Here is a 13,998-nt window from a genome sequence, read left to right on the forward strand (position 1 = left end):
CCATTTATTGAAGAGACCGTCTTTTCTCTATTGCACAGTCTTGCCTTTTTTGTACATTATTAATCACATAAGCATGGGGCTCTCTCTTCTGTTCTGTTGATTTATATGTCCATTTTTCTTCCTGTATCATCACTACAGCTTTGTAGTATATATTAAAATCTGGGATTGTGATACCTCCAGCTCTGTTCTTGTTTCACAAGGTTGCTTTGGTTATTTAGGGTGCATTTTGTTTCAATGCAAATTTTAGGATAATTTATTCTAATTTGGTGGAAAATGCTGTTGATATTTTGATACGGATTGTGTTTGCTTGTTTTGTGCTCCCTTGTACTCTTCAGAGTACAGGTCTTTCACCTCCTTGGTTAAATTTCTTCATAGATATTTTATTCTTTTTGATGCAATTGTAAATGAGTTTTCTTAATTTCTCTTTCTGCTTTGTTTAGTAGTATATAAAAACAGAATAGATTTCTGTGCATTTGTTTGGTACCCTGCAACTTTACTGAATTAATTAGTTCTAATTTTTTGGTGTTTTTAGGTTTTCTGTATGTAGTGTCATGTCATCTGCAATAGTGACAGTTTTACTTCTTCCTTATCAGTTTGGATGCCTTTGATTTCTTTTTCCTGTCTGACTGCTGCAGCTAGGACTACCAATATATGGTGAATAAAAAGAGCATGAGTGGGCATCCTTGTCTTATTCCTAATCTCAGAAGAAAAGCTTTCAACTTTTCCCCATGGAGTAATAGGGTAGGTGTGGGTATATCTTAAATGGCCTTGATTGCATTGAGGCATGTTCCCTCTAAACCCACTTCACTGGTAATTTTTATCATGAACAGATGTATTTTGTCGAATGTTTTTTCTGTGTGATTTTTATCATTTATTTTGTTAATGGTGGTCTATCATATTGATTGATTTGTGGGTACTGAACCACACTTGTATCTCTAAAATCTGACTTGATCATGGTGAATGATCCTTTTAGTATATTGTTGAATTCCATTTACTGTTTTATGGAAGATTTTTGCTTCTCTGCTCATCAGATACTGGCCTTAATTTTCATAATCATTATATTTTAACTGCTGCAATCTTACAAAACTTTAATCGGTGAAGAGTTGCTGCTTATGGATGAGCAAAGAAAGTCGTTAATTTTAGATGGAATCTTCTCTTGGTAAAGATGCTGTGAAGATTCAGCAGTGGCAACAAAGGGTTTAGAATATTACATAAACTTAGTTAAAAAGCAGCGGCAGGCTTTGAGAGAATTGACTATTGAAATAGAACTGTCGAACAGCATCACAACAGAGAAACCTGAATGGAAGACTTAGCCACAACCAGTCCAAACTTCAGCAGCCACCACCCTGATCAGCCAGCTGCCATCAACTTGGAGGCAAGACCTTCCACCAGCGGAAGAGATTACAACTAGCTGAAAGCTGAGATGATGGCTAGCATTTTTAGAAATACAGTATTTTTTAATTAAGGTATGTACTTTGTTTTTAGAAGTGCTTCACACACCTAATAGACTATAATACAGTATAAACATAACTTTTGTATGTACTAGGAAACCAGAAACTTCATTTAAGTTGCTTTATTGCAGATCTCTGTAACCTAACCTGCAGTAGATCAGAGGTATGCCTATGTAGCTGTTTGGTTTGTGGTTACTATGAGCCTTACATAGAACTACCAATTTAAAGTAGACTTTCATGAATATGACAGTTTTACTTTGAAGGCATTCTAAAGCTCTGCCTTTTTACTCTTACCCATCCTACCACCATGGTTTAGGTTTTACTTCCTCTTACTTGTGTGTATCCCTTAATTATTATAGTTATTTTTACTGCTTTTGTCTTAACCTTCATACCATTACTTTTACGCTAATGTTTATCTTTACCAGTAAAATGTTCACTCTTCCTGTTTTCTTGTTACTAATCCACACCTTTCCAACTTAAAGAGCTCCCTTTAGCATTTCTTAGGAGGCCAATTAATGGTGACAGATTCCTTTAGCTTTTGTTGTTCTGGAATACTCTTTCTCCTTTAGTTCTGAAAGATAACTTTGAAAGAGTGTATATTCTTTCTTGATTGGAAGTCTTTTTCTTTCAGCACTTGCACTCTCTCATGCCACTCCTTTCTGGCCTGCAAAGTCCTGCTGTAAAATCTGCTAATTATTGTATGGGGGTTCTTTTGTATATAATAAAAGTTCCTCTCTTGGCTGCTTTTATCCTGGTCTTTAACTTTTGACAATTAGTGTTTTGGTGTGGGTCTCTTTTGGTTCATTTTATTTGGAATTCTCTCTGGGCTTCCTGTTTCTGGATGTTGGGTTCCTCTTCTAGGTTTTCAGCCCCTTTCTGTCTCTTCTGGGATCCCTGTCATGTGAATGTTAGTTGATGTTTTCCTCTAAGTCTTTTAAGCTTCCTCCTCCTCCCCCCACCCCTGCGCTGTGGGTGAATTCTAATATCCTGTCTTTAAGATCAGTGATCCTTTCTTCTGCTTCATCTTGTCTGCTGGAAAACCCCTCTAATTTTTCAGTTCTGTTATTGTATCCTTTAGCTTTGTGATTTCTATTTGGTACTTTTTTTTTTTTTTTCCCCAACTTCTGTGTTCATCCATTCTTCCAATTTTGGTGAGCATATTCATGGCCATAGTTTGAGCTCTTTATCAAGTAGATTATTTATCTCCATTTCACTGAGGTATTTTTCCAAGGTTTTATCGTAATTCTTTTATTTGGAACATATTCCTGTTTTTTTTTCCTCTTTGTTGGTTTCTGTGCTTTAGATGAAACAGCCACCTCTCCCAATGTTGAAAATAAACCTTTTCATTCAACCTTGCCCTATCATTTGTTTCTCAAACTTATGGTTGTCCAAGCAGACTATTTTTAAGAGCTCCTGGTAGCTGAGGGTGTGCCAAGACCTGTCAGTGTACCAAAGGGGAATCTCTTGCCACTTAAATTCAGGATGATTGAAAGCTGCTGCCTGAGGTCTGGGTCTCACACCAGGGTGTGAGAACTCCCCTCCCAGAGGTGTTGGTGCTCTGGAACAGGCAGAGTGAGAGCACAGAGCACCTGCCCTCTGAGGCCTCTGATAACTAATCCTTAGATGTGTGTTTTAATTAGAAGCCTGCCCCTCAGGCTGTAGCCATGATGATAAACTAAGACCTCTTTCACTGGAAGACTGAGCTCTTGGATCTGCTGTCTCTTGGCTGTGCCCTGGGGGTAGCTGCTTCTCCATTGATTACTGTCCTGTGGGACCCATCAGCCTTGCCCTGTTGGCCACCAGAGCCACACAATGTACAGGTGTCCCCTGCAGCAGCTGCAAAAACCGGGGTGCTGGACAAAGGTACAAACTCCATTTGGGGATATGCCATCAAGGTGGGGAAAGCAGGGGGAGAGTGCAAAGAGGCTTCTCAGCCACAGACTCCTAGATACATGCCAGACCAGAAGCTTTCTCCTGAGGCCAGAGCTCCTGGACAAAAAGTCCTGTTTCAGTCCACTATCTGTGCAGTACACTGTAGGTGGTAGTTAGCCAAGAACCATCTCCCAGTTGTCCCAGTACCATGGGACCCAGGAATATAAGACCCTCTGGCTCCAGAGCCAGTCAAAGGGCATCCCTGGGCAGCAGCTTTAAAATGTAAGTGTAAAGGCTCCCTTCCAGGAGATACTGGCACTTTGGAGCTCAGCAGAGGAAGAATGTGAAGATGGCACCCACCAGCCTCCATCCCAGAGAACAGTCCAGCATGTGCCTCCACATGATGCATTAAAGCTAGCAAGTGAATGTTTCACGTGAAGTCTGCTTTTCAAAGTGCTGCTTGTGCACTGGATCCTGTGGCAAGTGAGTCCATTTAAGCCCTTCAAGAGCCGTGCCTCAGTTCTCCACAGCCCTTTGGGTCTCTTGAATGTGAGCACACGATTAGTTTCCATAGCCAGATGTTTTGGAGGCTCATCTCAGGCATATGTCTGAAAAGCTGGTGAGTCCTATTTGAAGTATGAGCCCTTCATTCCCCAAGGAGAGGTTCTGGGTTTATAAATTCCCTCCCAATTGTGGGTTGTGTGCCTTGGGCCAGGTTTATGGCAGAATTAGTTCTCAGACTCTCCTACCATCTTCAGTCAAGCCTTTTTCTTGTTTGATAATGAAGGGGTTGCTCAGCTAGTCTTCAGGTCTCCTTCGGAGGAAATGTGGTTCACACAGAGTTGTAGCTCAAGTGTGTCCATGGGAGGGGGCGAGTTCAGGGTCTTCCTGCATTGCTCTTGTACTGCCTGGGCTTTGGAATATAGTCTTAATATTCAGGTAATAGTTCTAAGCATATTTTCAAAATATAGTGCAGTCTTTTTAGAAGACAGTGTGGCAGTTACTTAAATTTAAAATGTGTTAAATCCACATACTCATTAGATATTAGGACATGTTCAAATAGGACACGGGGGCATCCAAAGTATTTATCCCAATAGTAAATAAAAACAACAAGGACTTTAAAAATTACACATATAAGCCATACAGTGGAACACTGCACGCTGGATATATACCGACATGGGAGGATCTTGGAGATAAATTGTTACAAAGAAAGAACAAGCTGAAAAATAATGTGTAGGCCCATTTATATAAATATAGTTGGATGAATATATATACGTATACATACACATACATATACACATGTGTATATAAAACATTTTCTTTAGAGACTAGCAAATGGCTGGGTATGGGTTACAGAAGGGAATGCTGAAGGATCACTGTCCCTTTTTATTCTACAAGGCTGAATTCATTTTGACAAAATAGAGACATTTTGCTTATAAAATACAAATACAGGCAGGAGAGGATTAACATGTAGCTTTGCTTTTCGCTTTTAATTTGACATGTAAATACTTAACTGATGGCTGCTATTATTTATATGAATTATTTTCTGAAAATAGCAGCCATTTACTGAATATATCCCTCTCTGAGCTCAATCTTCCACATGCCTGAAATATATAAACCTGTGGGGTGAAAGCAGTTATCTCCTTTAACAGCTAAGGAAAATGAGCTTTAGAGAAGTATTTTGCCCAGGTTACTTAGTATGAGCCAGAGCAGGGCTCTAAAAAAGCCTGTGCTTCTAATTAAATATTAATACTAGTCACTAATATTTATAAGAAAGCTAACATATAGAACTATCTCTGGCATAGGTTATCTGATGATAAACAGCCTCGTAAATTTTCACCAAGGAACCACAGTTTAAGAGGTATCTTAAGAAACTGGAGTCTGCCCAAGCACACAGCCAAGATACTGAAAGAAAACTTGACATAGAAATACAGAAACAAAAAGGATATTTCTTCAGAACATGGCAGCCATCTTTAAAAACCTAAAATGTTACATGGAAATAGATCTAGATTTATTCTATTTGGTTTTGGAGAGTAGATAGGATTAGAAGGAGAAAATTACAGGGAAAAAGATCTTATGAAGAAAAAATTCTATTAAAGTAGACCTCTCTTAAAATGGGATGGACTTCCTCATGAGGTGGTAAGCTTCCTACAATTGGAAGATTCAGAGGCTAGACAAGCTACTTACCTCAGATCCTATAGAAGAAATTAATGTAGAAATTTGAACTACACAAGCTCTAAGATACTAATAGCCTTTATATTTACAGGTTATTTTTCAACTATCATTTACATCTGTAGCAAAGCAGTAAACAACATGAAATTAATTTTTCTGATACTACAAGTTACACTGTTCTAATGCATAATCTTACCCGTATTCTTCTCAGCATACATATTCACCTTCCGTTCATCTGATGGCAACAGTTTAAAGCAGACTTTGGATATGCTGGTTTTGGTCACACTGGAGTATTTAATATCCTTTAGTGGAACACATGTTGCTTCCTTACCTATAGAACCGCCTCCCTGGTAAACCAAGAGGATCGATGAATGCTCTCTCCAGGAGCATCAATTGGTCATTCATGATTCTCACTGCAATAGGACTTTGAAAACAAGAAATAGGTAACTGTAACTCTTTCATGGGACTATAGTTTAAAATAATATAGCATAAGGCATGGAAAAATAAACTTCTAAAATACATAGGTTTTTAAGAAAATATTAACAGTAATGCTTTATATGTAAGCTACATATAACAAGAGGGTCATCTTCCTAATATTCAGAGTAAGAGAGACCTACTGGAGATGGCTTGTTTTGTTTTTCAAGACCACAGAAAGAACTAAAAGTTTTAATTCTCTCTAGGAGGACAGCCAGGCCTCCTGCAAAGGCCGACTGGGTGTACTATCAGTTGTTGATAAGCCATTCAGTTCCACTGTGGAAGAAAGTTGCAGAATAAAGGCTGAACAACAACAAATGAAGGAAGGTCGCAGCAGTCTGCAGGAAGGGTGCCAGTCTGCAGGAAGTTGCCCATCATGGGCTGGGAATCCCCTTTCACACTTGGCATCTGCCAACTCTTCCTGGGGTGCTACACAAATTCTCTGGGCTTTCCTACAATCCAAAGGAGAGAGAAGCCCCTCAGAATGAAGGATAATCTTTCTGCCTATATGGGTAGTGGGAGAGCTTACTCTAATTGGATCTGAAAAAGTAAATGTTTATGCTTGTTTATGCTTGTTAAATAATGCTTTGAATAGAACGTTTCAAATTATATTTCAATCTAAAAGTGGCAAAAATTCTATCAGTAAAAGAATTCCTACACTGGTCATAGAAGTATTGGGACATTAGTAAAATATACTACAAGTGCATTTACCCACGGAACGATGAATTACACTCAAAATTCTTATGCAGCCTCCTGAAGGCATGAGGCTGGCCCTTGTCTTGGGAGGGGTTTTTAGTCTACCAGATAGAGCACTGCTTCTCAAACTTCAGTGTGAATACTGACCATCCTGGGAGTTTGTTAAAGTGCAGAATTCTACGTTTGATGACAAGCTCCTAAGTGATGCTGATGCTGTAGTTACAGACCTTAATTTGGGTAGCAGTGACTTAGAGCTGCCTGCCTAGGTAAGTGTACACGATTCACTCTAGTAACTAGATTACTTTTCAAAATAGGAAACTTTACATTTGAAACTTACTTGTTAAGATCAACTTCTGTGAGTCTTCTATGAAAATCTGAAGCAGCATCTGAGAAGTTTTTCACAGCAGAAAATAAAGAATCTTTTAAAAATAGAAAAGTGGAAGGTATATTAGTAAATGCTTCTTATTTCAGATGTTCCCTTCCCTGCCCTCCACATTCCAGGCTGACAGGACTGAATAGATATTAAAACTGTTTTTCTACTGAGCCTTCTTGTAGATCCATGAAGATCAGAAAATATTGTAACAAAGAGACAATGGATAAAACAACATTTCTAAATTGGTTCTTCATAAAGGAACTTTCAAGAGTCTAGGACATAATTATTTTAACTCCTAATTTACCATTCATGTAGATAATCATTCAATATATATCAATACAACTTCTATATGCTAGATACTGGATACAGCTATAAATTGAGCTGTGTTCCTGCAATAATTAGAGAATAAATCAATGTTAACCAACCCCTCTTTTTAAGCAGTGCATTTAAGATCTTGTTTAAATGCAACCTGTGACAAGCTGGTGTGTGTGGACTCAAACAGGATCAGGTCTGGTCTAGTCAAGCTTTTCTTTAGTTAACATAGATTCTAAGAAGTGAGAATATTCTCAACATATTTTTTTATTACAACAACCTGTATCATTTTCCATCTTTTCTAAACTGAACATTAGCATAAATCATTGATTTCCTTCATTAATCCTGTGATACAGGGAATACAATATTCATTTGGCAGAGAAAGCACTTACTGCTCCACAGGATTTCTGTTAGGTCACACAGCTAGTAAATAGTTATTTATTTTTTTCAATGTTTATTTATTTTTGGGACAGAGAGAGACAGAGCATGAAGGGGGGAGGGGCAGAGAGAGAGGGAGACACAGAATCGGAAACAGGCTCCAGGCTCTGAGCCATCAGCCCAGAGCCCGACGCGGGGCTCGAACTCACGGACCGCGAGATCGTGACCTGGCTGAAGTCGGACGCTTAACCGACTGCGCCACCCAGGCGCCCCAATAGTTACTTTCAATATAAAAGACAAGGTCTTTTTTAGCCCTAGATATCCTCTAAGCTCTAATTATTGTTGCTATTCTTAAAGCGAAGTACAAAATAATCTAATAATAGATACTTTTGAAGCCAAAGAGTGTTGAGGAAAGAATTTTAAATTTCCAATGAACCACAATAGTCAAATTGGGTAAGAAATAAAACGTGTGCCTGGTATTTAGTAACAGGTGAATAACTTTGGCAAAAGCAATTTCAGTAGAGTGTTAGGAAGATAGGACAGTACTAGATTGGTAGAAGGAAGTAGAGAACTGGAGACCATGTAAATTACGTATCCATCATTCATTCATTAAAACATGTTAGGGACTGCTTTTTGCCTGGCACTAAATGAAGAATTTTGATTGGGAAGGGAGTAGGGTACATTAGGTAGAAGAAATGTTTATAAGAAAGTTACAAGATGGTTTAACGTGGATGGAATATTGCCACTGAGGTGGAGAGGGTGAAAATATGGGGGGAAAGGGGCATTAATAGAGTAGGTTAAGTCACTTTGAAGAGTGGCCTTCCCCTGTAACTGTGCTTTCTCTCTCGGTTGGATCCTGACTTAAAGTGATAAAAGGTAATTCACCAAAAGAAAATCGGGGCATCTAGGAAAAGAAGAGGATGCTGGTGAGCCACAGAACTGTGAATGTCTATCTCGCTGTCAGCTCTGCTTATTCCGATTTCATTTGCCTCGTTAAAGAGACTCTCCAATCCAATTGTATGTAAATACAATTTCCTAGATTTTCTTTGTATCACTTTATCTAGATCGTAGTACCTGCTGCTCATGACTTTGAAGATTACTAATTTGTATGCAATATTCCAAAGCCATTGCTGACTTCTCTCTACTTACTCTGTGTCCCTACAGTACTCTCTGTAGCATCCTATAACAGCTTGTCCCTGGCATTTTTGTCTTTTCCCTCACTTGAGAGCCTGTGCTCTTTGAGGACAATGATTATTTTTTAAACATTCTGGTATCTCCCAGGAAATAACACAGTAGACAGTAGACACTGAGTACATACTTGATAATTTTGGTATGTACTAAGAATATCTACTCCCAGATTAAAAGAAAATGGTTATAGTAAAACAGTACTAGTAGGTAACGTTTATAAGACTCACCACTGTGTCTATATATCCAACCAACTGAATGTCCCACAGCAGTCTTGGAAACGTTATATTCTTTACCATTTCACTCAGAGGAAGATTGACAAAGGTCATGTAACTTTTCCAACATCACACAATGACTAAATATTAGAACCGGGATTTGAACCAGGTAACTGCTTCTAGACCCAATGCTCAGTCCTTTGCACCATACTATATTTCATCCCTGCTTTGTTGGAGATAGCATAGTACATAACTAACCACAAAATGGCAATGTGAATATAAAATGAATATAAAATACACAAAATGAAACAATGCTTAAACCAGGTAAAAAAAAATCTCCATGTAAACAAAAGTATACAATAATTATACATGTAGTGGAATTGGTTTTCTCTATTTTCCCATCTTTGTGCAGTATTGTATTTTTATAGTATTGTTCTTTTAAGAGCAAAAATATTTCTAAAGGCAGCAATATAGGGAAAATATTAACCAACCCAATGTTCATAGCACTAACTTAGCAAAACAAATTCATCCTACAAATACCAGGTTAAATGACATTCTTTAACGGTGTTTCAAGTTTTTTCCTAGAAATCAAAATTAAGTAACGCAAGGATGTATTCTAGGATGAAAGAGTGTGCAGTGATGACAGTCGGAGACGATATCTGAAAGCTCTAACTCAGATTATAAAATATACCCAGCCATTCTTACCAAATGATACTCCATGGTCTCTCAATCGTTGGTCATGTTTCTTAGATAAATTGTAGATGCTTGTTGCATAGTTTTTCAAAGCTTTTGCATAGTCTTCAATATTGAAAGGAATGATTATAGAGTCTGCAAGCTCATAAACCAGTGCCCCTCGTAACTGAGCCACTGAAAGCTGTTTTTTAAAAGTAGGGTCATAAAAATTCTCTACTAATTCAAACGTCTCATAAATTGTATGGTATACCGGGTAGCTGCTGTACTTATCTGTTTTCTGGGGAAACAAAATATGGGTAGGTACTGAATATAGACAAACATTAAATACTCCAATTATAATATTTATGTAATCTTAAAAATGCAGAAAAAAAAATACAACCATGTGGAACTCTGAGTTTTATCATGAAGCAAAAAGTTAAAATCTAACAGTTTCACCAACTATTCACCAATTTAAAATTTTACTGTTATTTATCATTCACGTAATCTTCATTCAAAATACTTCAAAATTGTTATTGTATTTCTGATAACTGAAATTAAGGCATACATACTCAAATTGCATATTAACACAGTTTACAATTATCTATCAACTGATTGGAAATGAAAGGTTCTGGGCAGCTAAGATCTGTATAGAATCTACATTTAAGCACCTTCTTTGCCTTCCCAAACTGTATAACCAAATGCCATCTAACCTTTATTATGCAGTTAAGGGCTACCATTGTAAACTATTACATAGATGTATTTTATATAAATATTTGTTTTACTCTTTAGGTCTGCCTTTCCTAAGTTTAGTTTTACCTATATGCTACTTTGCTATAAGGTTAACATTTCTACTGCGAATCCTTGTGTCAGTCTCTCTCCTGTCTAATGTCCTGCTTTTAATCTGCAGTTTCTTAGAAACTAGACAACTGTGTTCAGATTGATGACAGAATATAAAAGTGAACAGGCCTTGAAAGAGTTTAATGAGTATCAGGATACAGATTTATTTTGCTTTCATCTCTGTTCTGATTCTGGAGAATCAGATTTACAAAAGGTATGTATTCTAGGCAACCAAGACTGTGTATTGCAATTATGATTTGAAAATTATTAAAATCTGTAACAAATCTGGGTTTGCTGATGTAATCTTCAGTTTGGTTTATCACATAATTTATAACCTAGACAAGCAAACATGGCACGTGTTGGCATATTCAAATACAGATCATCAGTGTGTTTGAATGGAATGGTGCAAACTGATAAGAAAAGTTAATCGACTTAAAAATCAGGAGGAACTTGTTTTATTCCCTACTCAGGAGCCCTGGACTCAGATGACAGGCAGGAGTGAGGATGTGAAGAGGGGCTACTGACAGTAAAGACTCGTGTCCTAGCATTCCCTGGGACTAAAACAGGTTCTTCACATGCACATTTTCCTCAGGAAAAGTGGAGGAGAACGGGATTTTCCAATAAAGCCTGAATGAGAACAGGGATGTGCACTACTTGGTTCTGCTAACCAGCGAAGCACTTGGCAGTAATCTCCCAGCTACCATTTCATTGAATAATCCTGCAAGGAAAATTCACTGAATAACCCAAATTAATTCCTAGTCCATCTACAAAGAGACATGAAGTCAGCCTCCAGCCCTGGAATTCTTCCCAGGCCACATGACCTGGTGCCCTGCTACCAAACAACTAAACAGTTTAAAATTCCTAACAAGAAGTTGGATAAAGTGCTATGTATCCAAAATAATGAAATGGCTTACCCTGTTCTTAGTGTAACGGGCTCTGCCTGAAGCAATCCCAAGTCTCTGAAAGTAAGCTTCAAAATCACTTCCAGATCCCAGCTTGTTGATTCTAGATGTAGAATATAAGTGTATATACACACACAAGGATATTATAAATGCATAAGTTAAAAAATGTGAAGTTAAAGAAATAGAAAAATGAATCCTGTCCCAGGAATAGCAAGGAACTGCACAGCACATTTACAAAAATTAGAAGGTACACCACCCCAAGCTACTTTCCTGTCACATGCCGGAAATTGCTGCGTTAAACCTGTAAATCTGCACTGACTACAGTCACAGTTGAACAGTGCCACCGAAGACAGCAGCCTAGTGACTGTGGTCTCTCTCACATTGTCAGTCTTTTAGAATATTTACATAGAGGGGAAAAAGAGAAAAATAAAATGTGGTCACTACCCTCAGAGAACTATAGTAAGAAAACTGCCATGATAAAATGTATTTAGGATCACGAAGAATCTATGCCTTATTTAGAAAATGAAATTACAATATATTTTTTTGCATGTAGTTAAGAAACCACTACATACATACATATGTAATATATATGCAATAACATGGGAAAATTTATGATAAAATGGTAAGCAAAGAAGAAAATTATAGGTGTATTAGAAAATACATACTTCCAATGTGTTTTTGAGATGTAGGTATTTTAAAACCTTTTTTTTGACTCTAGTTTTTTTTCTTTTTTTAATCATGTAAAACTTTTACAATGGAAACAAACTTTCACAAGACTTATTTGGAGTATGTAATGGAGCTATTAACTGTTACCATCATCTGCTGGTTTATAGAAATAGTATTGCAGGAGAAAAAAAATTGAAGAAAACTGTTGTGTGAATGAGAAGTAAAAAATTAATACATTCTATATTCATTACAGGTAAAGACACAATTCGGTAGTGACTCATAATGCCCCTTAAACTTAGAAGCAAATAGTCCATATTTCATCATTATCATTTGGTGTCACATTAATGCATTGAATACATATCTAAAATTTAATACAAAAATGCAAAATAATACCTGATAATGTGGCAAAATAATTTTGGCTAAACATTTGCAAAAGTAGAATTTATTATAGATTCAAAGACTTGGCTATTCTGTCCCATTAGCAAATTGAAGGCTACACAGGGATTCTTTGGGATTATCTTTCTTCTACTCACATTGTTGACACAGCTGAGAATTACATTTCTGGAGAAACAACGGGCAAAGGGGAATTCACAATTGATCCTAACGGTAGAAAATATACAAGTAATTCACCTAGGAAAATCTTTATTTTCAGATGAAGGGTCCTTTTCCAACCAGCTTTCATAAAGAGACTTACTCTCAAAACCATCATCTGGGCTGGATATCTGGAAAGAAACATCAAATATTGGGAATTAGAGGCAGAAGCAACTAAATTTATGTCGATAATAAAACCATAGGTTATCAACTTCTAACTATATGGACATATATCATGTTCTTGATAGAAAAACAAGCAAATGACAAAAAAATACAACCAAATCCATGTTCATTTTTGTTGCCTGCCTATTGATAATTTTGCCATGTACGTGAGATAAAAAATCTCTGGCTTATTTTGGTAAACTTTTTTAATAGAGTTGCAGATTTATAACAAATGTTATCACTTTAATTTTTAGCAGTTTAAATGTCCTTGAGTAAGTCACTGGGGGAAAACTTGGATACAAGATTAACGTAAGTTGCTTCTGTCCTGAAAGACCTTTAAAGAGAGGCCTCAGGGTGGCAGACGTGGCTGAAGCATCTAAGCCTGACAAGGGCCATGTAAGTCCTGGTTTTGCAGAGCCCGAGGGGAAAGGACAAACTGCTGTTTTGGAAAGTCCAATTGTATTCAAACCAAGTTGGAATCTGATGGGTTTTAAAAGCTCTGCATAACCTCACATTTCTCTTTGGGGATTTTAAGAGCTTCTATGAATACAAGAACCTTTTTTACTGCCCCCATTAAAGGTACGGCCATTAACTTACACTCTGCTCTCTCCAATCTTCGGCAGGGCCACAAGGTAGAGTGTGGACTGTGAAGGCTGAGGTGCCTGTTTTAGATCCTCATGAACACACGTATTGCCTGCATTTTGTGTTTGTAGCTCTGCTTTGTTCAGAAAAAGGCATACCCTCCTCACGCGGCTCTGAAAGCATCATAACCTATGGTGCATTGCTTCCCCTCTTCAAACGCTAGATTTCTCAGCTGTGGAAATGGGGATAATGGTCCCCATCTTAACATAAACATCAATTCCTCTGATATTTTCTGTGGCCTGGGTTGTTGCCTCATCATTGCACATGAGCCCGCAGCTTAAAGGCAGTCCTGGCTCTCCACGTCCTTCCTTTGCCCACCAGCATGTTGCAGCAGCAGGGACGTTCTACTCCTTTCCCGCCAACTGACTGGGTTCTACTCGACTCGGCTCCTGCCAACT

General features: G+C 37.7%; 1 protein-coding gene and 1 long non-coding RNA gene across 9 annotated transcripts in view; one reads left to right on the top strand and one right to left on the bottom strand.

Moving 5' to 3' along the window:
- NAALAD2 (N-acetylated alpha-linked acidic dipeptidase 2) overlaps window positions 1–13,998 on the bottom strand; it is a 100,318-nt gene that overhangs the window by 9,808 nt on the left and 76,512 nt on the right. For 6 of the 7 annotated variants that reach the window (XM_045038625.1, XM_045038626.1, XM_045038623.1 and 3 more), the window contains 5 exons: window positions 12,836–12,927; window positions 11,552–11,642; window positions 9,834–10,098; window positions 7,003–7,084; window positions 5,827–5,919 (listed from right to left, as the gene is read on the bottom strand). In XM_045038625.1, coding sequence (XP_044894560.1) covers window positions 5,827–5,919; window positions 7,003–7,084; window positions 9,834–10,098; window positions 11,552–11,642; window positions 12,836–12,927 — 623 coding nt within the window. Of the gene's footprint in view, window positions 1–5,691; window positions 5,731–5,826; window positions 5,920–7,002; window positions 7,085–9,833; window positions 10,099–11,551; window positions 11,643–12,835; window positions 12,928–13,998 lie in introns of all 7 variants that reach the window. The other variant, XM_045038624.1, reaches the window with a different exon arrangement.
- LOC123380450 lies at window positions 503–13,173 on the top strand. Of its 2 annotated transcripts, XR_006586216.1 has the most exons (3): window positions 503–5,938; window positions 8,596–10,851; window positions 11,108–13,173. It is a non-coding gene; the product is annotated as an uncharacterized LOC123380450 (long non-coding RNA). The 2 variants fall into 2 exon arrangements; XR_006586215.1 differs by having other exon boundaries at window positions 8,596–13,173.

The sequence above is a fragment of the Felis catus genome, chromosome D1, assembly GCF_018350175.1.
Source record: "Felis catus isolate Fca126 chromosome D1, F.catus_Fca126_mat1.0, whole genome shotgun sequence".
NCBI lineage: Eukaryota > Metazoa > Chordata > Mammalia > Carnivora > Felidae > Felis > Felis catus.